At 41.2% G+C, this 23,913-nt stretch overlaps 1 protein-coding gene across 2 annotated transcripts in view; it reads right to left on the reverse strand.

Annotated features, from left to right (window-relative positions):
- PDZRN3 (PDZ domain containing ring finger 3) overlaps positions 1–23,913 on the reverse strand; it is a 187,987-nt gene that overhangs the window by 155,403 nt on the left and 8,671 nt on the right. The window contains exons 2-3 of one of the 2 annotated variants that reach the window (XM_035106613.2): positions 21,484–21,570; positions 17,684–17,791 (exon numbers count right to left, since the gene is read on the reverse strand). In XM_035106613.2, the coding sequence (XP_034962504.2) occupies positions 17,684–17,791; positions 21,484–21,570 (195 nt within the window). The remainder of the gene's footprint in view (positions 1–17,683; positions 17,792–21,483; positions 21,571–23,913) is intronic. The other variant, XM_035106614.2, reaches the window with a different exon arrangement.

Below are 23,913 nucleotides of genomic sequence, written 5' to 3' on the forward strand. Positions count from 1 at the left end.
ATGGACTTTGCAGCCATTTGCATCCTACCCTACCCAATGGAGGAGGGAGAAAGATTGTTTTCTGCTGCTCCAGAGAAGCGGACACGGAGCAATGGATTCAAACTACAAGAAAGAAGATTCCACCTAAACATTAGGAAGAACTTCCTGAAAGTAAGAGCTGTTCGGCAGTGGAATTTGCTACCAAGGAGTGTGGTGGAGTCTCCTTCTTTGGAGGTCTTTAAGCAGAGGCTTGACGGGCATATGTCAAGAATGCTTTGATGGTGTTCCCTGCTTGGCAGGGGGTTGGACTGGATGACCCTTGTGGTCTCTTCCAACTCTATGATTCTATGATTCTATGCCAAAGGGGGCACTTTTCACTGACTACAAACAGGACTACTCTGTCGGGGAATTCAATTCAGCTCAGCCCTGCAATCGTAGCACAGGACTGAGCCTTAAGATGACAAATACCATATTTGGTTACATGGCTAAAATGGCAACAGACACTGTCAAGGGAATTCAGGTAAGTGGAAAGATTATCTGCAACTGGTTAATGCATAAGCCACAAGGCATCTACCTTTCCAGAATCCCCACCTAACTAAATTAAACAAATTTTGCACAGCTGAAAGGGAAACGTTGGAAAGTCTGCAAGTTTTATGAACTGTAGATTGATTCCTACCACCTGCTTCAAGGAATCACGAATAAGTGCAATGGTCTTTCCATAGATGCCAATAAAGGGGTTCCTGGAAAGGCATTTCGTAAAATAACAATCTTAGCCACACCTGGAAATAGCAGAGCTTCCTAACTAGGTCTGCAATTTTAAATATGCAGACAGTCCAGTTCTGTGACAAATCTTCCTCTATTGTTTGTGAAACAAACACACACATTCTTGGCACTGATAGACTCTAAAAATCAGACAGATGGAGATGTTTTTGTCAAATCAAGAGGCCAGAATTTTAAAAAGCTTCAACACACCTGTCACTATCACTTCTGTTCCACTGAATCCAGCAGCCCTTAAAACTTATTATCAGACAAGAAAGATGAAACCATGTAAGGTGTTGTGTCTTGTAGAACCAGAACAGTTTTGACATGTTGTGGATACTGTTCTTTGTCATCTTTTCGTAGATTAGGTTCACATAAGAATGCAAGAGCCTCGGAAGATCAGACAAAAGGTTAATGTAGTCTAGCATCCCGTGTCACACAATGACCAACCAGATCAACATGAACATGTTGTTGCTGCACTGAGACACATACTTCCCCTAAACCCTGGACTCTGCAGATAGTTACCACAACAAGCAGCTACTGACAACCAGTTACAAATGTGTCTAATAACCTTTTAAAGCCATCTAAGCCAGTGGTCATCCCAGTATCTTCTGGCTGAGCATTCCATAAATTAATCACAGTACACACCTCTGTGAAGAAGTTCATCCTCTTGTCTCTCGTGATTTTCCTGCCAGTCAGTTTCACTGGATGACCCCAGCATCGGAGGTGGATATGCACTGTGTGCACACACTACTAAAAATCAAAGACTCCCAAGATGCAAACTTGGACAGGGGAGTATAATCTATTGAAATAAATCTACAAAAAGCTTTGCAAAGGCAGCGGAAGGTAAGAGTAAAAGGTTGGTGAAAGGTTTGATATAGTCTTTTTACTACTGTCATTATGTCACTGCTTCTCTTAAATACTTCCAGGGTTATTTGGGTCCTCAGGTGGGCTTCCTAAAGCATATACGGTAAATTGTCTGTTTGATGGCTTGCCTGACAGAAAGGGATTTGCTTGGAATTACAGTTCATTTTTTTCGTCTACCCAGACACATAGTCAAAATAAAATAAAAACTTCTTTTGACTGTGTAGCATACAAAATATGTTAACAATACAGTACATTTATCACAGATGCCGAATATCTGTGCACAGAATGAATGCAAGAATTCTCTACTAACAAAACACACCACATCAATTCTGTACACTAATGTTTGTTCTGTGTTGTTGAAAGAATTAAGTTTTCAACACATCAGAGCCAGCTCAACGATGACTGCTGATAAAGTGCGTGAAAGATTCAGCTGCATCACTCAGATGCCTTGCCTTAATATCAACTAGTCCAATGGACTAGTCCTATTTTTTAAAATGTCAACAGTATTTTTTTTTTTTTTTGGAAACTTTGTATATTGCTCTTCTTCTCTTTGGGTTTCTAATTGACAAATTTATTCTGCAAAAAGCTTCAAAGTCATCTGGCATTTCAAACAACAATAAAAAAATCCTGGCATTCTCAGAGTAGGTGGTCTGAAACATTAAGCCATCAACAATTAGCTTTATGCCTTCTTTTCTAGTGACAGGATTTGTTCTCCTTTCACTGACAGGGGAAAGGCATCCTCTCTGTCTAGCACTGTAAATTATAAAAGAAAGCAAAAAAGCAAACCCATTTGCCATTTTTAATGGATGCACTTCAATGCTTTTAATAGTTAAACTCGCACATGGCAATATATTGTCGAGCAAGGACTATGAGTTGACAGGTACAAACACTTGCCAAGCAACATAAAATTTAAAACCAAGACTGTGCTCCAAACTCTTGCATTACTACTGACCTTGGCTCTAGACACTGCCTACTTTGTTCACCTAACCAAAAGAAAATGTTTAACTATGGGTCTTAGCCATTAACTCCCATGGAATTAAAAAGCCAAACTTAGGAACCCATTTACACTTTTCAGAGGGAAAACTAATTGGGGGAAAATAAGGAACACAGACACAATGCCAAGCTATAGACCTCCTTGAGGAACTCTACAAGGCACGAGCAGGAAAGATCAACACCTCCCAGCTTCCAATAACTGGATCTCTGTCTGAGTTTGAATCATTGAATCGACAGCATCCATCAATAAAAGCAGTGTCACCTCATTGATCAACAGAGAAGATTTTTAAAGAAAGACCTAATTAAGGGGAGCAAAATTATAATATGATCCTTGGGTTGTAAACAAACTATTTCAACTTCTATTAAGAAATATTCATATCTGGATAGAAAAAAAATAACAAATGAAATCTTATAGCAGTGAAATAGAGGCAAACTGCACATGTAGAATTCATGTACGATAAATAAACAAGCAGTTCAAATTACGCAGCAACTAGCTTTCTTTCGTGAATCACAACTCACAAAACACTTCTCCTTTGCAAACCATTGAAATGAATCCCTAAAAACTCAACACCATTTTAAAGTGCTTTAAGCAGTGAACTTTGGGTGATATCCAGCTAAGCCATGCTCAGAGTACACCTATTGAAATCAAAGGACTTGGATGAATTGATCTCAATGGGGTATACTCTTAGTACAGCAAACACAGGATATCACACCATCAAAGTAGATTATATGGCCAGCTTCTACTTTGGTCAAGAGAGGTCCACCCAACTACAAACACCACCACCAGCTGCCAATATTAAATAAATCTAAAACCCAACGAAAGTCCATCTGGCTCATTTTGGTAAAACAATGTATTTTAGAGTGCAGGTCCATGCATCCAGTGTAAGGATGCTATTTGTAATAAGTCACAGGTATCTACTGGTATCTACTGGAGGGGGTGGTGTTCATAATATCATTCCTTGGTTTCTTACTCATCCCTTCCTACCTATATGTACTAGGGATTGAGAATCAGTCCCTTGTTTGACCCTACGGTTCAAACAGCTTTACAGTGTTCCAATCAAACACTTCAAAAAGCCCTTGCTGGCCAGATGGGAGGGGTATGTAGGTAGGTAGGTAGGTAGGTAGGTAGGTAGGTATAAATAAATATTGCCTTTCCTTTCTTTGCCCCAAGTGCCCCAAAACACACTGTACCTTGGGGGAAGTGGTGTGAAGCGTTCCCAGTCCCAGAGTGTCTTGGGAGACTGGAACTACAAGTTCTAGCATCCTCAGCAGGGAACTGGTGCCCTGTGTTGTCATCCTCCATGGATTTGGGGACTCGCCGGTATAAGAAAACATACCGCCGGGGATATGGATAGACAACTGCTGCCTCTGCCACTTCACCTGCCCCCAAGGTAAGTTCTTGGACGTTTGGCAAGAGAAGGAGGCACAGGAAGGGTTCCATTAGAATCCAAGAGGGTACATCTCTCAATTCTGCCAACAAGAATTTGAACAAGGGTCACAGCACTCCTATTTGAATTATCATGACACCCTTAATTATTTTGAATAGCATGTTCAATTCACAACTCCTGTTATTTATTTAGGCCATAAATAGCCTGCCTTCCAATCTAATAAGTTTCTCAAAGTGGGAATTATTATATATGCATTACATAAGCATTAAATGTATCATATATGCACCTTTCTGCAGGGCTCACGTGAACATCTTTTACAGTTTTACACACAACTGGAATCCTTTACAGTTTTACACACAACTGAATCAAAGCTAGGCATGTTCATTGCCATGATGTAGAGCGGATTACCGGTATGTCATTTCTTGAGGTGTGAGGCAAAAATGTGCTAGGAAAGGGCGTAGCTTCCTCCAATGGCAAGTAATGGAAAGGCCCTGATACTCCTGACACTTTTTGAATGAGCCACAGAGATACCTGGCTTGCTTGAGGCCACAGTGAACACCAAGCTCCAGGGATATGTGACAGAGATCTTGACGGTGAACCACTCATACAAACATATTTCACACTGTGAACTTTCCAGTGCATGTTGAACTTTCATCAAAATTCTGCATCTCATCTTCGCCTCACATTCTGTTTCGATTAACTTTCCCAGGACTTTGCACACGATGGTGACGTAAATATGAACACATACTGCAAAATACATAGGACATGCCAAAACCACGGAAAACAGCATGTTGACTGCATCATATATATATATATATTTAAAAAGGCTTGTGTGAACAAGTGTGTCTAATATGTAGCCCTGAAAAACTAAGGAATATTCTGCCAAATCAAATTTTTCCGTGATATTTTCACACATAATGCTGAGCAGGGTCTGCTCAACAAACAATGAGTCCTTTCACAGAGAAGTAAACAAGCCACATCTTGGTTCTCCAAAGCTGCTATTGCCTCATGACTCTGTAACTTGTGAGCATTTTGGATGAGATGGCCACATCAACCATCATTTAACAAGGCTGCATGGTTTAGACATAACACCAAACCATAGTTAAAACAAAACTTGCTTCATAAGCCAACAACAAAGCATAGGTTCACAACACAGCTGCTCTGCTGCTCTGGATGTTCAAACAAGCCACACTTTAGCTAAACAACCCATGAATGTGCGAACCAGGCCACAGTATGTGTGTGAAGTTTTTAAAAGTCCTGGAATTTAACACACTGATGATCTGGCCCAAGATAATTCAGGAGCCTACTCTGTATTTTCTCATTGTTTGAATCACAATTTAAAAAACACCACCACCAGGATATTTTCAATGTGCATTAACTTAGCAGCCTACAAGTTTAAACTGCACTGGTTAAAACTGATGGGGGTACATTTTTAAGGATTAGGGCTGAAAAATATAACACAACAGTCTTTGTTTCCTGTTAGCATTTGTTTCACAGTTTACTTTCACACTTGGAAGATGATCTCCCTCACCTAATTTGCTGAGAATATGAATGACCCTGGGTGATAATTGGACTGGCAAAAGCAGTCAAGACCTTTCCCAAGACCTCTGTTTATAGCACCAAATTTGCATTTTGCTCCCAAGTGAATTCTGCTATGTTTTATCGCCTCATTGACAGCTCTGTTTAATTAAGCATATGTGATAAAGGCAAGACTTCCTGAAGACAGTAGGAAAATTTTTATAAGGGGAATGGTGATTTAATAGCAATAGTGATGAAGCCTAGCATTTTCATTTTAATCAAACGAAGGAAATCGTTCTAAAAAATGGGCCACAACCAGCAAACATAAAGATGTCATTACACTTCCAAGTGGTAAATAATGTATTTATTTTTAAACGGCACCACTAGCAAAAACATCTCGATATTAAATTGTCGAAGTAAGCTACAATCAAATAAATGCTACTTATTTCCACCCACTGGCCTTGCTCCAATGAAGTGATTTCTAAAATGGAACTTGTTAGAAAAAAGGGGAAATAGTGATGCTTGTGGAGATCCACTTGTCACAGTGGGAATCCTGCCCATAGACAGGATTCTAGATTCCATCTGTTCCATTGGACATTAGGGTTTAAAGCACTTCACCAGAAAGGAATAAAGAACATCATCATATGACTTCTGGGAAATGGCTTAAGGTTTTTATAACTCACCACTAACATTCAAAATCAAAAGGACATAAGTGTTGTTGGCTGGAGCTTCAGGCTCCTCTCTAAATACTGTACATTAAACAAAAAGCTTCCACGGTGCCTTTGCTTATCCACAGATTTTTAACAATGTGCTATCAGAGTGTTAAGTTACCAAGATATTGTTAGCTGCCCTAATGTAGCCAAAGGAAGAAAGAACTAAGCAGAGAAGAGGAGGCATGCTGGGACTACTGTAATCTGAATGTACAATACCACAATGCACAAGCTAAAATAAAGCAACTTTAATAGTCTATAAAGCCAGAGATTTATTTGATTCTCTAGGAGGCTAATATTTTATCTATCTTTATTTTGACATCTTTGTATGCATTGCTCTTCTCTCTCTCTCCCCCCCCCCCAGCAATTTTTGGAGTCTGCTGCTTTTGAGTGTTATAAAGAATGTCCTTTACCAATTAACTGCACCATCCCCATAGCAGCAAAGAAACACACTTCAAAGAGTGGACAAAATGGGAAACGAATGTAATAGTCCACAAGACCATTAAAACTAGTAAAGAGTTAAGAAAGGCGGCTCCAGTTATTGAAAAGGTTTGCAACAGAAGGAGCCAGTAACTCCCCTGCTGCAAAGCAGACTGTACCTTCAAAGCTTTCAGCGGCAGAAGGAAAGCCAATGTGCGGGGAAACAATAGGGGATGCAGAAAAATGGGCAACCTCCCATCCATGTGTGGAAATACTTTAAAATGAAACAAGATGGTTTTGAAGAGGACCGTTATTAATTTACCACTCTGCTGTGCTTCCTCCCCTTCTTCGTTTGTAAGTGTTTTGCTAAGGTTGTTATAACCAAACTCAAATGGAAAAAGGATAACCAGAAATAGAAAACCCATAGAACTTGGCCCATCTCTGTTCTATAGCACACAATTCTCAAGAAAACACACACATACCCTTGAAATTGGGGATGAGTTTCAACAGGGCACATAAAACTGCAGTTGATGGTTAATTCCCTGTGCCAACAAGGAAGTCCTTTGCCGTTTCCAAATTTTCAAAGCGCTAATTCAGAGACTCAAAGGTGTTACGTGGACAAACCCAAGTGCTGTTCAGACCTTGTAGTTACTGAGGTGGGTGTTGCTGTCCTTCTGCAGATGGAACACTCTTTGATCTGGGGGAGGTTTTGATCAGCAGAGCAGAGAAAGGGGGCAATTTGTGTTGATTCCCCAGCCCCTGCAGCCCACATTCCCCTATACTGTTCCAAAGGGTATCCAAAAGTTCTGGAGCAAATTCCTGGGACATGCATGGAGCAACACGGGAAACAAGGGATCAGCAAAAATAGATTCCCTCCACATTTTGTTGGATCAAAGAGCCTTCATTTGCCACAGGCATTAGTGAATATAAACCTCAGCTATGGCAGCAGCTTAAACTAAATAGTCTCTAAAGAAGGAAACTGGTGAGCAGCCACCTTTTCTTTGTGGCACTAAGTTCACATTGAGCCTGTACTGGCAGAGGAATCATAGTTCCTTTTATTGACCAATGGCGTAGGGGTCCTCAAGTGTCAACCGGTGGGCTAACCTATCTTGGCTCAGGAAGCTCTTAGACCTGAGAATCTGACTTCTAAAAATCTTAAGAGGCACACCAGATAAGAAGCTAGACAAGAACTCTCTTACACAAGAGAAGAACAGCAACTGAATACTCCTCAACTCCACCCAGATAGAACTACCGGTATGTCCAGTGTCTCCTAGTGACTAAATTACAGTATGTAAGTACACTACTAATTATGTAAGTGCACTATGGCAAGTTCTTAAAGAAATGGGAGTGCCTGATCACCTCATCTGTCTCCTCAGAAATCTCCATGTGGGACAAGAAGCTACAGTAGAACTGGATATGGAACAACTGATTGGTTCAAAATTGGGAAAGGAGTACGACAAGGCTGTATATTGTCTCCCTGCTTATTTAACTTATATGCAGAATTCATCATGCGAAAGGCTGGACTGGATTAATCCCAAACCGGAATTAAGATTGCCGGAAGAAATATCAACAACCTCAGATATGCTGATGACACAACCTTGATGGCAGAAAGCGAGGAGAAATTAAAGAACCTTTTAATGAGGGTGAAAGAGGAGAGCGCAAAATATGGTCTGAAGCTCAACATCAAAAAAACCAAGATCATGGCCACTGGTCCCATCACCTCCTGGCAAATAGAAGGAGAAGAAATGGAGGTAATGAGAGATTTTACTTTCTTGGGTTCCATGATCACTGCAGATGGTGACAGCAATCACGAAATTAAAAGACGCCTGCTTCTTGGGAGAAAAGCAATGACAAACCTAGACAGTATCTTAAAAAGCAGAGACATCACCTTGCCGACAAAGGTCTGTATAGTTAAAGCTATGGTTTCCCCAGTAGTGATGTATGGAAGTGAGAGCTGGACCATAAAGAAGGCTCATCGCTGAAGAATTGATGCTTTTGAATTATGGTGCTGGAGGGGACTCTCAAGAGGACTGCATGGACTGCAAGAAGATCAAACCTATCCATTCTGAAGGAAATCAACCCTGAGTGCTCACTGGAAGAACAGATCCTGAAGCTGAGGCTCCAATAGTTTGGCAACCTCATGAGAAGAGAAGAGTCCCTGGAAAAGACCCTGATGCTGGGAAAGATTGAGGGCACAAGGAGAAGGGGACGACAGAGGATGAGATGGTTGGACAGTGTTCTCGAAGCTACGAACATGAGTCTGACCAAACTGTGGGAGGCAGTGGAAGACAGGAGTGCCTGGCGTGCTCTGGTCCATGGGGTCACGAAGAGTCGGACACGACTAAATGACTAAACAACAACAACAACAACTGTCCACATAGCCCATGTGAACATGTGTGTTGGGCTGTTGGTATGGCATCAGTTAGGTAAGTGCGGGCATGGAACCTTTAGCTGAAAAAACATGGACCAAACTTGAAGCTTTTAATTTTACTGAATATGTAATATGCAATCTACCTACTTCTGACCCTCCTAATTACATACCTCTCAAACATCATTAAGAGAGTATTATACTTAGGAGCATAGCTGCCAAGTTTTCACTTTTCTCGCGAGGAAGCCTAGAAACTCCAGCGGGTGCAGAATGCCGCGGCGAGGCTCCTTACAGGGTCCCGGCCGCGGGATCACATTCATCCAGTGCTTTACCAGCTGCACTGGCTCCCGGTGGAGTACAGGATCAGGTTTAAGGTGCTGGTTTTGACCTTTAAAGCCCTATGCGACTTGGGACCCTCGTACCTACGGGACCGCCTCTCCTGGTATGCCCCGCGGAGGACCTTAAGGTCCACAAACAATAATATTCTGGAGATCCCGAGTCATAAGATGGCTAGATTGGCCTCTACTAGAGCCAGGGCCTTTTCAGTACTGGCCCCAACCTGGTGGAACGCTCTTTCCCAGGAGACCAGGGCCCTGCGGGATTTGTCATCTTTCCGCAGGGCCTGCAAGACAGAGCTGTTCCGCCTGGCCTTTGGGTTAGACTCAGCCTGACCCCTGTGTTTTTCTCCCTCATGGCTTGGATTTATGGCCTACTTGAAATGAGGCTGCACTTTAAATTTTAATACTGTATTTTAATCTGTATTTTAACTAATTGTTTTTATGTTTTATTGTGGTTCTGTTGGTGTCAGCCACTTATGGCCTACTTGAAATGAGGCTGCACTTTAAATTTTAATACTGTATTTTAATCTGTATTTTAATTAATTGTTTTTATGTTTTATTGTGGTTCTGTTGGTGTCAGCCGCCCTGAGCCCGGTTTTTGACTGGGGAGGGCGGGGTATAAATAAAAATTTATTATTATTATTATTATTATTATTATTCAGCATAAGGGAAAATCCCTGTAAAAAAGGGATAACTTGGCAGCTATGCTTAGGAGTAGCATTTGGTTTTGTTGTTGAAAAAGTTATGAATCAAGTATTGAAATTTTAAGGTTTGTATAGACCCAGTTCTATACAACCTAAGTAAAACCTAAGTACAAAACTCAGGAGTATCTTTACTATTTATATTGATCTTACTGCAATTCCGGAAGACCAAGTGTTTAAACAAAATGAAACCACACTGGATATATTTAAATAATTTTGAAGAGCAGCGCTCTGAATATTTAATAGCTTTTTAGCTTATTTGTGCCAATTTTATTCATATCACTTCATACAATTGACATGGTAATTTACTGCACATGTAGTAAATTAAGGATGATTGTGCCTGATTGCCCAATTATTGTGATATGCATGAAATAATACTACAGATAGGGAAAGACTTCTGGAGTGTTTGCTCTGTGGAGTCTCAAAAAGAATGTTCAAGCCCACCAATTAAAATCCAACAGTTAAATCATGATGGCTTTGGCTTCAAATGTGGAAAATTATACAGGGGATTACATAAAACTGAAGGAACTAATCCAGATGTGAAAAACCCTCCACATTCTTACATTTTTATACCGTCAGTATCTCAGTTATATGTTTATCAACTTCACTTGGTACAATTTAGATGGTGATTTGTTAGGACTTCACAAATATTTTATCATGTGCTAACCAGAAGAATGGGAAACTTCCAATGGATTCATTTTATTATTAATTTCAGTTGTTTGATGAGAGATTCACTCACTATGGCTGTTCATTGTTCACTTCAATCTATGCCTTGGATGCTGTCGTACATGCATTTTCCTATGCAGTCACATTCCACCATAGATAGTATAGACTCAAAGTTGGATTTCTGCATGCATGTACAGTATTTAGAATCCATAATATTCAGTATCAATTCAACAGAATGTATGTGAACTGGAGAGTAAATATTCACATTTTAACTTTAAAATGAGAATACTGACTCTCAAGTTCACAATTGGTATGAAAAAGGTTCTTGTGGATTATGTAACATTATAAAAGATTGTTTGCCACAAAACAGCTGGGGGGGGGAGAGATACCAGCCATCAAATGTCTGTCAAGGATGTGTGTGTAGCACAGCACAAAACAGCTTCCTTGCAGAGCAGGGCGTAACACAAATTTAGAGAGACAACTACCTATGACAACCTTATGCTTATCATAAGATGTCAGCTATTTCCTGATTGTGAAGATATTGATTGTGAAGATACACAATACTGATTACATATACACCCCACACACACACTGATGTTGTTGGTTCCTGTAAGGGGGAGAGATTACAGAGAACCTCCCCCTCTCATCAGGAGCAGTTCGTCCCCAAGCAGCCATGAAAGCGCGGGGTCTGAAGGGGCTAGTCAGGAAGCGGAGAGAGAGTGCCAGGTCTCCGGCAGCATGGGAGAGCCCCTGCTCCACAGGCGGGAAGAGAGAGAGGCGGAAAGGGGGGACAGGGAAAAGACGGAGCGTAGACCCTTTCCCCCGGCACCGGAATTAAGGAGGAGGAGAAAGGGGAGGAGATTCACTGTCCCGAGGCTGTTATGTTGGTCAAAGTCGCGGAAAGGGGCAGTGCCGGATTCTGAAACGGAATGAGAGGACATGAAACCGACAGCTCACTACACTGTAAATAAAGACTCTGTTAAAGACAAGTATGTGGAAAGCCGTTACTCAAGAGTAGCCGTAACAACCTCTAACAGTTCCCAACAAGTACCAAGAAAAATACACAAGGTAGCCACATCACATAGAATCATAGAGTTGGAAGAGACCACAAGGGGCATCCAGTCCAACCCCATGCCAAGCAGGAAACACCATCAAAGCATTCCTGACATATGGCCGTCAAGCCTCCACTTAAAGACCTCCAAAGAAGGAGACTCCACCACACTCTTTGGCAACAAAGTCCACTGTCGAACAGCTCTTACTGTCAGGAACTTCTTCCTAATGTTTAGGTGGAATCTTCTTTCTTGTAGCTTGAATCCATGGCTCTGTGTCCGCTTCTCTGGAGCAGCAGAAAACAACCTTTCACCCTCTACTATATGACATCCTTTTATATATTTGAACATGGCTATCATATCACCCCTTAACCTTCTCTTCTCCAGGCTAAACATACCCAACTCCCTAAGCCGTTCCTCATAAGGAATTGTTTCCAGGCCTTTGACCATTTTGGTTGCCCTCCTCTGGACACATTCCAGCTTGTCAGTATCCTTCTTGAACTGTGGTGCCCAGAACTGGACACAGTATTCCAGGTGAGGTCTGACCAGAGCGGAATACAGCGGTACTATTACTTCCCTTGATCTAGATGCTATACTCCTAATTGATGCAGCCCAGAATTGCATTGGCTTTTTTAGCTGCTGCATCACACCGTTGACTCACACTCACTCTTTTCACAGAAATGGCACATCTGCAAACATCCTGTGTATTTTCATTACAAAAGCTGACTATAACAAGTGGGACCTGCAATAAAATGCTGCAATGTGGACTTGTCCTGTTCAGTTTTCCAGCCTGGAACTCGTGCGTTCTCCCAGCATATTCCTTTTTAATCCCCCACTACCATGAGCCTGGACCATTCTATGTTCACTGAGCATGCTCAGTCTTCATTGAGCTTTGGGGAGGGTTGCCCTGTTGCGGTTGGGTCTTTTTTAGAAGGGGTCTTTCTACAACTTTCAGGATTCCCCCAAACATGCTGGTATCTCCTCTCTTGTTCTTTAGTGTCTTGGCTTCAAAATCATAGACAATCAGAGATGGTTTTCACTCTAAATAAATAAATGGAACCCTTAAAACTGAGAAACTAGCCAATGCCAACTTTGCTTTCAGTTTTGAAAGACCAACTTGATTCTTACAAAACAGATCTTCCACCATTATTGTTCAAATGGCATTATTTCCCATTTATAATGCTCTACAGGGGTTTTTTTGGGGAAGAGGGGACATTCCCACAAAGTTACAAAAAGTTATACATTCTGGTCATGAAAGTATCTCTTATTTATCTCTTGGTTTTTTCTTTTTTTAGTTATGTAGATGCCTAATTACATCTTTTCTTATTTAACTAGATCCATTAAAGAGATATTTCCAGGCCCTGGTGCAAATTAAATGCCCCTGGCACACAGTGTGTCTACACGCTGTGAATTTTCTATTAAATTGGGTATGTGATGGAATGCTGCTAATCTGTGAAAGGTCCTTTTTTAAGGCTTGGCTTACAAGTCAGACACTCTACTTCAGTTGTACGTTTGGAAAATAGGTGTTTCATATGACCAGCTCTGCTGGAAGACATTATTCTCTCTATTTCCAATTCTCCTCCCCACCCCCCGCTCAAGTTGATTTGCCCCCCTTTTTGCATCAGAAAGGAACAGAAATATAATAGCAGAGATTAATGATATCTGCATTGTTCTATTCTTTTCTTAAGTCTAGCTCAGTTTTGTTTTTCTTTCTGCCTTCTTCAAGTCAGAATGAACACTCTAAGAGTGCTTCATCCCAGAGAATGTTTTTTGAGTTAAAAAATGGACCTCCTGTTTTCACTCTGGCCTGCAGATTTTTCTCTTTATAAATATATTACTTCTCTGTTTCATCTTCTGCCAGTTTGCAACGTCCAGCCTTTAGCTCAGATATGAATACGCTATTCTTTTTTCAGACCCTGTTAATAGTCAAAATGCAATCCTCCTCCCTGGAAACTGTACCAGTAGCATAACAAAAAAAAATGTTATCTCGTACACTGGGCGGGGGGGGGGGAGGAAGAGACAAAATATTTGTTCACTCAAGCAGTGCTATAGCACTTCACTAACTTGCAATAATGAAAATTGCCTTCCCCCAGTTCTCCCATGAAAAGAAATCTATGCCTTCAAGCCTTTTAAAATAATAACTCTGAAAAACTTATACTTCCCAGGCTTGTATATTTAAGTTATTTTGAAGTATCTCCCTTATGACTTGCTCATGTGGTTTAGACATCAGTAGACTTGGATTTTCTTCGTGCAAGTAGGGAATCTCTTGGTGTTTTCACTTACAACACTGTTAATTATCTTTCTGACATCATCACATATCCGTTAACAAGACACACGTTCAATTATGTATCGGTTATCAAGACAGATTCATTCCACAATAGACACTAATCACTTAACTTGACTTGAAAGCAGGTTCTGAATTATTTAAGATTCAATCCAAGCAAAGCTAAGCACTTTTAACTCTCTTTAGTGCAAAAGATGGAAGCACGTGTCTTATTCTGGCACAGAAATCAGCAGGCTTCAGAGTTATTTAGTATGGCTTGATAGCATCATTATAGCCTGCGTCATTAATGGTTGCGTCATTAGAGCGAGCTCCAAACTATAGCTGGAAGTGTGCTAGGTGGGATGCCATTTCCACACAATGCATAGGATATCTGAAATACCACAACTTGTTCTTAGTTGTCTGAACTGCAGTACAGCCCCCCCCCCCCCCGGAGCATACCATTAAAGCTTGCAAATTCTGCTATTTAGTTTTCTTCTTCTTTTACATTTTGAAGATTGCTCCAGGATCATCCTGGTATTGGCCTTGTTTGCACATCATGGTTAATCATAATTAATGGCACCACTTTACTTCTCCCTGGCTTAGCATTATATCCAACCAGTCTTGTAGACTGTTTCATTCCAAATGAACCAGGCCCTATAGTCAAGACTTGCCCTTGGTTACCAGACAGTAGATTTTTTATTTATTTTTAGTGACGCCAACTACAGGGCGAGTCTTTTAAAAGAGGCCCCCGTGGAACATGTGTACTCTGTACCCACGGGGCCTCTTTTAAAGGACTCACCCTGTACAATCCACACTTTGGATAACAACATGTACACCACTATAGAGGAACAGTGTGTCCCAGATTAGCATGTTTATGGGAAACCTGCGTAGGGCAATAAACTGTAGCAGGCATCCCCAAACTGCGGCCCTCCAGATGTTTTGGCCTACAACTCCCATGATCCCTAGCTAACAGGACTAGTGGTCAGGGATGATGGGGATTGTAGTCCAAAACATCTGGAGGGCCAAAGTTTGGGGGTGCCTGCTGTATAGAGTATTAAACCAGCCAAATACATTGCCACACATTTTTAAACAGTCTTCTTATTTCATATGCACAGGCACCTTCAGATATTATCATTACCACATGCAAAGAACCGCTTATATACAACCTGCATTCATTTAGTGGAACCTGGATGAATGGATACTGCTGAAGAGCAAAATGGGGTAAATTGCACTGTAACTTGCTATTTAAAAGACAGCACTCTGTCTTGCTGTTCTACAGAGTGGATTGCTGTCTCCACTCTGCTAGTTAGCCAGGATGATAAAACTAGGACCCAGATCAATAAATCTAATATAATATGTTTCAATTGCTCAGCAGAAGACACCTTCGTCGACTGATTAATAACTACAGTGACATCACTATTCCTTAGCTCCACATTCTTTTATTCAGCTGGACAAGGTCACCTTTGAAATGTATCTTTGCCCTCAGACATTAGATTGGATTCTGTGAGGGAGTCCAGATAGCGTTAATGTGTTTGGACATTAAAGAGATAAAACATGGTTCAAACGTTCAACCATCACAAGCTCCCTCTTCCTGCTAAGGCTATCTCAATGCACTGAAGATAACTTATACAGGCATCATGAGCCTTTGAAGCCTGAAGATTTCTGCTCAGTGGACACACACAGGAAATTGATGATGATGCTTATTTATCCCCTCCCCCCTCTAGTACCACTATTCTTTTAACATTTTTCTGTACATGCACAGAACTCAAATTCTACTCTTTGGTCGCTACAAACCCACTTTGGGGAGTGAGAATCATCACCAACTGTTAATATTATGGCACAAATGAACGGCCTTTAAACTGCAGAGATACTCTGTTTTTGTTTCAGGAGAGTAACTTATTAAGGCGAGCTTCATCACTGTGCATGTGGATATGCATAGCTGAAAGCTAATCAGTACATGTAAAATTCTGTAGTGGTTTACAAGCTGTTCCTTTGTAGAAGGAAACACACACCTATACTGTTATTTTCATAGCCAGTTTATTTTTCACAAGCACCTACATTCAAAGACGATGAAAGGGTGTCTGTATGATTTACTTCTTCAGAATGAAGATTAACATCTTCCTGCTCCTACATGAACATGATGGGGCTTACTTTCAAGTAAATTTGCACAGATTATACAGCATGCAGAAATGCCTTTATCATACCACCTTCAACTATTGTTCGCATTCAGCTTTAATTTGAGGAGTCTCAAGAAGGCAAATGTCAGGAGCCTTCCTATTCTGGGCTCACTTTACCTTGCTTCATATATAGCCTTTCTACCGGTTTTCGTCTCTTGCCACACACCTGAGCCTCCATCCTGCTTCTACATATTGCACAATATTAACAAGATAATCAGAGATGGCACACTTTTTGTGCATGTCCCCAAGTATTACATAGTTGACAAACATCCACCGCTAATGGAGTGTGTGAAGGGAACAAATATATTTTCTGGTCCTACAATTCAAAACATTTTACACTGAAAGGATTGCATGAATGCCCACCAACTAGTAGGGTGTTTTTTCTTTTTTTGCAGATACTCTGCTCCAAAATTTATTATAACTTGACATCAGTTGAATTTTTTTTACAAAAAAACCCCACTGTGCTGGCTTGCTCCATTTGCACCTTTAAACATGCTTTCTAGCACAAAATGTTCTCCACAGTATTTTCTCCTCTTACAAAAAAACTGTTGAATGCAATTTTCTTTATCCACGCAGAATATAGCAAATATATATATCACACTTTGCCAACAGAAAATCTTTAACAGCTGTTTATTGCTCATTTGCAGAACATAAGAGCAAAGGAATTCCACGTCTTGGGGAAACTGGCTGCTCCATGCTATCTTTGGCTACAAAAGCAGCACTTTTCTTTAAATCAAAATAGTCCCCCAACTTCCCCGCTTTTGCAACAATGAAAGAAAATGAACAAATTCTACTATAGACAACAATGGAATCTGATTTGCAGTTAGCCGATTTCCGTTCCATAAATCAAACATTCCCCTTAAGCTCAAACTATCATCTTAAGTAATGATCTTGACAACAGGAACAACTTTTTCAAACAGTCAAAATGTTAGGAAAATGGGAAGAACTCCAGACTATGAACTAAAAAAAAAAAAAAAAGACTGCCCAGTAACCCTTCAAGGAATTTCTCAGGAAAGCTCAACACAATGTGCTTTAAAAGCTCACTTAACAGGGGCTTCTGTCCTTTATCATCTGTTCAAAACATTTTGGTCCTCTTGAAAAAAAAATGCCTTAGAAACCAAGCTAAATAAAGTCACAGTTCTCACAACAGATACTTGCCTTCACATATGGTTTTAACTAAATAACTTCACGTCTCCAACAGCTTCAGAAAGAAATAACTGCAGCATACCAAGTACATGCTAGCTCCTCAAAATGGCAGGACATGCACATACCTTCCATAATCTGGCCTCTATATTTAGATAAGAACTGTACCTAAAGCCAGGAAGGTCAGCATTGAAGCAAGTTGAGCATATTTGAGCTGCCCGGTCTTTTAGCCTCTGCTACCCACATCACAACTCTCCCAGGCCAGAGATCCTTAGGTATCCCGTATACAAAAGAATAGAGAGGGAATTCTGCCCATCAGGAATGATCCAACATAGCATTCTTACTTCAATAATCCTGTCGTGAATCTGCAGCCCTCCTTCTTTGGCAGCAGGCCCACTGTCTGCTATTTTGGAGACAAAAATTCCTTCGCTAGATGAGCCGTCTTGATTGTCCTTTGAGGAGAAAGAAAATTGGGGTGGGGAGGGGAAGGAAAGAAGAATGTAAACACTGGTTAAGATTGAAGCATGTTGAATTCATGGCACTGGTCACCATTTAAGCACTGCACGGCATATGGACATTTCAGTACACTGCTGCCCAGTGCCCCAGAAGTATAGCATGCTCACACTTTCTGTGGGTAAATGCCAAACGCAGCCACAGACAGGTAGGTGTTTACCTTGCCACTATTCAAAGGTGGCACCATTTCGGATTTTCCAGATAAAACAGAAAGCGAGGGAATGTGAGGTTCTTCCATTCCTCTGCCCACCAGTGGTCTCACCTAAAGGCAGAGGTGTAAGAGAAGAGAGAGCCATCCTTCCCCACATGAACCTCACTTGAGGCCGATCACCAGGCGCCTCTGCCTTTGACCCAAGATCCCTGTCTTCCGGAAGAAATACCCATTTCTTTGGCAGCACCTAACCTGTGGAACTCACTCCCCAGACATGTTTACCAGCTCCCTTTCCTGCTGGGTGCCAGGGGACGTCCTCTTCTCCCATGTCTTCATGGCATTTAACTGTAGTTTTTTACCAGAACCCTGCCCACCACTGTTGTGATTTACAGACTTGGAGTTTTTGTTTCCAATAGTCAGCTACTGGGTTGTTGTTGTTGTTGTTTAATCTGTTGCTGCAGTCTGCTCCCTTGGTTTTTTTTTTTTATAAAAAAATATCTGACAGTTCCTTTTATCAGCCATGTGAATCTACCCCAGCCCTACCTACAGATGCCAGAGGCTGAACCTGGGATGTTCTGCTCCCAAAGCATGGTCTCTGCCACTGAGCGATAGGCCATTCCCCTTTTGCAGTTCTATCGTCACCCACAGGGCACTCCAACCTAAACCTACTGGGTAAGAATAGTGGTGAAAGGAGCGGAAGGCACACAGCACAGGTAAGGTTTGGAAGAATGCTTATTAAGGAACAGCATTTAGATTTCGGCATTGGTAACACAGCTCCTGTCTGTTAGGGGAACTATAAAGTTTAGAATAAGTTTGTGTTGCTCCAAGACCTCACAGATCTATGTACAGAGCATCTGCCTTGCATGTAGAAGGTCTCAGGTAGGTATGGAAAAAAGCTCCTGTCTCAAACCCTGGACAGGTGCTGCCAGTTAGTACAGTGGAACTTCGGTTTATGAACACCTCGGTTTTCGAATTTTCGGTTTACGAACGCCGCGGACCCGTCTGGAATGGATTAATCCACTTTCCATTACTTTCAATGGGAAAGTTCACTTCAGTTTATGAACGCTTCAGTTTAAGTACTCCGCGGACCGTCTGGAACAGATTAATCCACTTTCCATTACTTTCAGTGGGAAAGTTCGCTTCAGTTTATGAACGCTTCAGTTTATGAACAGACTTCCGGAACCAATTGTGTTCATAAACCGAGGTACCACTGTATAAACAAAGCTGAGCTAGATGGACGAGTGGTGTGGTTCAGTAGAAGGCAGCTTCTTATGTAAGCTGAACATTGCTGCATAGAACTGAGCTGAAATACTGATTGGTGAAAAAAGGGGTTCGCCCTTCTACATCAGGACTGAAAAAGTGTTTCATTGTTGCAAAAAAATAAATTGGGAAAAACTGCTCTAACATATACATGAATATTGCCTTCACTCTAGATGGGTTTCATTTAGCGACTAAGGTCAGATATAGTAAAAACTGACTGGCTGCGCAGGAGCTCGGCACCATCGTATCCAGAACAGGATCCCTAACTTGCTGGGATTACTTGTGGAGAAATGACAGTGAAGAAGTAGAAAGAAAAAAAGGGTAAAGAATGTCTGCAAACAGTCATGGGGAAAAACTCACTACACATGACGAAAAGCAAAATAGGAGAGCATTTGGCTCAACCCTGTGACTTTAGGAAAAAAGTTGTTCTATAAGTACAATAGCTGCATATTTAAAGCTTTTTCAATGCAGGGTGGAGAGATGGTGCTTATAATGTCACTCCCCCCTGCAAAAAAAGAGAAAAGTATGAGTCTGGCAGCAGAGTGTTACATAATTGTTGTTCGTTACGGCTGATCCAATTCCCTAAAGATTCTGAACAAGTCCATACTTTCATTGGGCTGTAAAATGGAAAGACTAATCTGTAACAGTTCAGCGGCTAAGTATATAATAGCATAATATGTGGTTTATGCTGCAATTCTAGTCATATGTACCTGGGAATAAACTCTATTGACCGAAACATAACTTACTTCTGATTAAACACGCACAGGATTCCGCTGTATGTGACGATTCCCAACCCAATAAATCTATCAAGCGACTTTTGTTAATTGGGTAAACATCTTTAGGGATCTTTAGCAGCATCAACGAGATTGCACAGAAGTGTCATTAAAATGCTGCTAAATACAAGGAAATGGTTTAATTAAAGCAATAGCCAACAAGCTTGCCAAATTATTTCAAAGAAACCTTTATACAGGAAAATAAGCCTCCCTCCTTTCATACATTACAAGGCAGACTTGGAGGTCTGTTGATTTTGTTCATACAGTACAACAACAACCAATAAATATGAAGAGTTTGTTTTAAGCTACAAGAGGCCCAGGGCAAGCAAAAGCTGAGGTGAAATCATGAAGTCCCAAACTACATATAATCATACAGATTGCACACAATGTCTAAGAAACCACAGTTTAGGGTGAATGCATGGTATCCCAGAGACAAGTGTTAGAAACTGGGATGGAAAAGCTAGGAGCCAAATGGCTTCTGGGACCTGGGTTGTGGGTGCCAAAACAGAACATCTAGTCAACACAGGGGAGGGGGGGTCGGCAACACTTTTTATTTATTATTTTGATAAGTGAATTGCGTATTAGTTCATACTTAAGTGACACATTGTTAATATCAGAAATTGTTAATACATGTTTACTTTCAAAACACTCTACTCTTTATTGTTAAACTCCTTAATATATCGTCTATCCTTGACATGTACTGTATATACTTCGAGGCTTCAAAGCAAATACATTTCAGTAATCCTTGAATGTCAGCCAGGCACATAAAAAATGGCACCCAGACTTTTTGAGGTGCTCGCAAATGGGAGAATCTTTTGGTGCAAAATGCGCCTGGCACCCTGATAATTTCAAACCCTGTACAAGATGGATGGAGGCCATTCTCCTCATCCTCTGGTCCTCCTGCAGCTGTGAGCTAAGTGACGGTTTGGCTTAGCATGTAGTCAAACTCGGGTTCAGACAGGAAGCGAAGACAAACCGTATCTAAGCTCACAGCAGCACAGCGGCAGCAGGACCGGAAGGGGAGCAAAGTGGCTGCAGTCTCCCCTCTGGGAGCCTGTGCGTTCACACTTAGCTATTGCTTGGCTTAGCATTATGTGCAGACTGAGCCATTATCTTGTTCAGCAGAGACAGAACATGCCACATACTGCGTATGATGGAACACCCCTATGCTATTACATAAGATGAAAGTAAAAGCTCTGGTGGAACAGACCAAAGGCTCACCTAGTCCAGCATCCTTGCTCTCAGCAGCGACCAACCAGATGCCTATGGCACATCATGAGGCACGAATGTACCACAATCCATAGGGGTAGCATTTGTTCAAGTGAAGATAGCCCATGTAAATAATACTTTCTAGAGCAGAATATGTGCCTAACAGGATCCCCTCCACTGCAAAAAAAAGGTCTCAATACTAATAAGAAACACAAATATACATCAATGATTAACATACCATGCATGGCCGACCACCAATTATATTAAATCCAAGAGACCCAGAATCACGATGAAGAACAAGCGTCAGCGCTTTAGTCTCTTCACCCTATAAAGAACAGGGAAAGTCAATTTAACTCTTTGAACACTGGCACGCTTAGGGCAGGCTTTTCTTCATAAAAATGACATTAAAAGCTGGTGTTTGGTGAGGGCTTCTACCCATAAAAACACTTGAGGACATAGAGCTGTATTTTCTCCACAGATTCCAGTGAATCGTTTGAGGATCAAGTTTTCCTGAAGGTTCAGTACTGGATCAAGGAAGCTGTTGCTAGTTTTTATCATCCTGAAATTCTTACTGAGTAGATTGGGGTGCTGGTGATACAGAAGCCAAAGTTACTGGTTGTGGTTACTGGAAAGGCTCAACTCCCTGAGATAAACATGGATGGAGGTTCACAATCAGCAGTAACTGAGTGAATACAGCTGGGTTCTCCATCGCAGATACTCTCAATGCAAGGACTTCTTATGGTTCTCTCTCTTGTCCTCCTTCCACATCTGCTTCCTGACTGTATCCATTTTATTTATTGAGATGACATTTGCACTAAATCAGGCATCCCCAACCTGCAGCCCTCCAGATGTTTTGGCCTACAACTCCCATGACCCCTAGCTAACAGGACCAGTGGTCAGGGATGATGGGAATTGTAGTCTAAAACATCTGGAGGGCTGAAGGTTGGGGATGTCTGCACTAAATCTCTATGGATGTGGGAAGGGATTTTTTAAAATAAAAAAATAGATAAATTAGGAAGCAATTGATAAAGAAGGCACCAAGTATGATAGCAGACAAAAGCTGTGTAGACATTCTCCATACCAAAGACTGACGCACACAACCATTTTTACACAATTCTGGCAATTAGCCTCACCAAATCCTGGAAGCCCTTTGAAATAGATGCTATGCTTGATATTCCACTAACTTACCTCACACCACAGTGTCTACAAGATTAACCACCACACCAAAAAAACTCACAGTGGTTTGACTGCATTCAGTTGTTACAACTGAATAATGTGTGCCTATGAAAGAAAGTTCCAGGAAGTGGAATGGCATTACTAACAAAGCATCTGTAGGAATGTTTATCGTGTAAATGACAACTTCCCTTCCCCTTAGACCAAGAAAGTTAAGTTTAATAATCATTAGTATGCATATGCCTTCTCAGTACTGCATCCATCAATAAGTATTTTGGATCCTACAGGAAAGCTCTGTGGGGAAACTCTCCGTTAATGTTTAATACATTTAATTACAGAAATAATAATGCATGCATGCTATGAAGCAGTTTCCTGACCAAGTCGCCTTGGTCTGCTGCAGAGTTTGTTCCCAAATATAGGAATGCCATGTGCTAGCATAACATCCCCCTTTCTCAATTCTGAAAGGGAGAGGCCATAGCTCAGAAGGAAAATGCATGCTTCGCATGTATGAGGATTCAAGTCTGAGCTCTTTCAGCTCCACTTAATAGGGTATCAGGTAGCAGGGCTGGGAACAACTTCTACTTGAGATCCTGGAGAGCAGAGTTCAAGACGCACTCCACTCAGGGTTGGTGTTACTGTGCTCGATGGGGAATTGATCCGATTCATTAAGTGGCAGCATTTTATTTCCTGGGAGAGTTGGAGGATTCTTCTAGTACTTTTTAATCTCCCACCAATAATACCAAATAATACAACAACTGACGTATCCCTCCACCCATTTCTGTGCCAAAGGAAGTTCACTGACTTGAATGAAATGATACTAAGAAAGTAGAGAAATGAAAAGAAACAAATGATAAAGGACCAAGCCCTGTATATCTGAAGAAGGTAATGTAAACTGGTGCAGCTCAGTAACTTTAACCTCTGTTTTTAAATAAATATAAATGATACAATGAAATCTAAGTTTCTTTTAGAATGAGCAGAACTATATCATCAGGCTCTGGCTTCCCCAAAGCCCACTTCCCATCGTATTTTCCCCACTGTAAATTCTCACTGCATGCATTATCCGTCCGCCTGTGCTTTGAATGGGGGAGGGGGGCAGACAGCCCTGTTACCCTTCAAATGATGTTGGACTCCAATGTCCATCAGCTCCAGCCAGGGAAATATTTTAAAAAGTAAACACCAACTATTATGCATCATAGCAGCCTGATCATAAAGCTTTTTGGAACCATGGAGAATACTTATGACCCCCTCAATTGGCTTTGGATCAAACCATGTGTAGTTTGTACGTTCCAACTATTTGGGTGCTTGAAGAAGTCATGCATCCTTCAAGCCACTGGAAGAGCAAGCTCCCTGGTTATTATTTAACCATCCACAGGAAACGCCCTGATTGCCTGGGTACTTTTGCCCCTATAGTGGGATTTAATGAAAATAATAAAGAAGTAAAGCACAATTCATTGCTGCATACTGAAGAGAGAATGCATGTTTTGTTTTAAACTAA

This window comes from Zootoca vivipara, chromosome 2 (genome assembly GCF_963506605.1).
Source record: "Zootoca vivipara chromosome 2, rZooViv1.1, whole genome shotgun sequence".
In the NCBI taxonomy this organism is placed as follows: domain Eukaryota; kingdom Metazoa; phylum Chordata; class Lepidosauria; order Squamata; family Lacertidae; genus Zootoca; species Zootoca vivipara.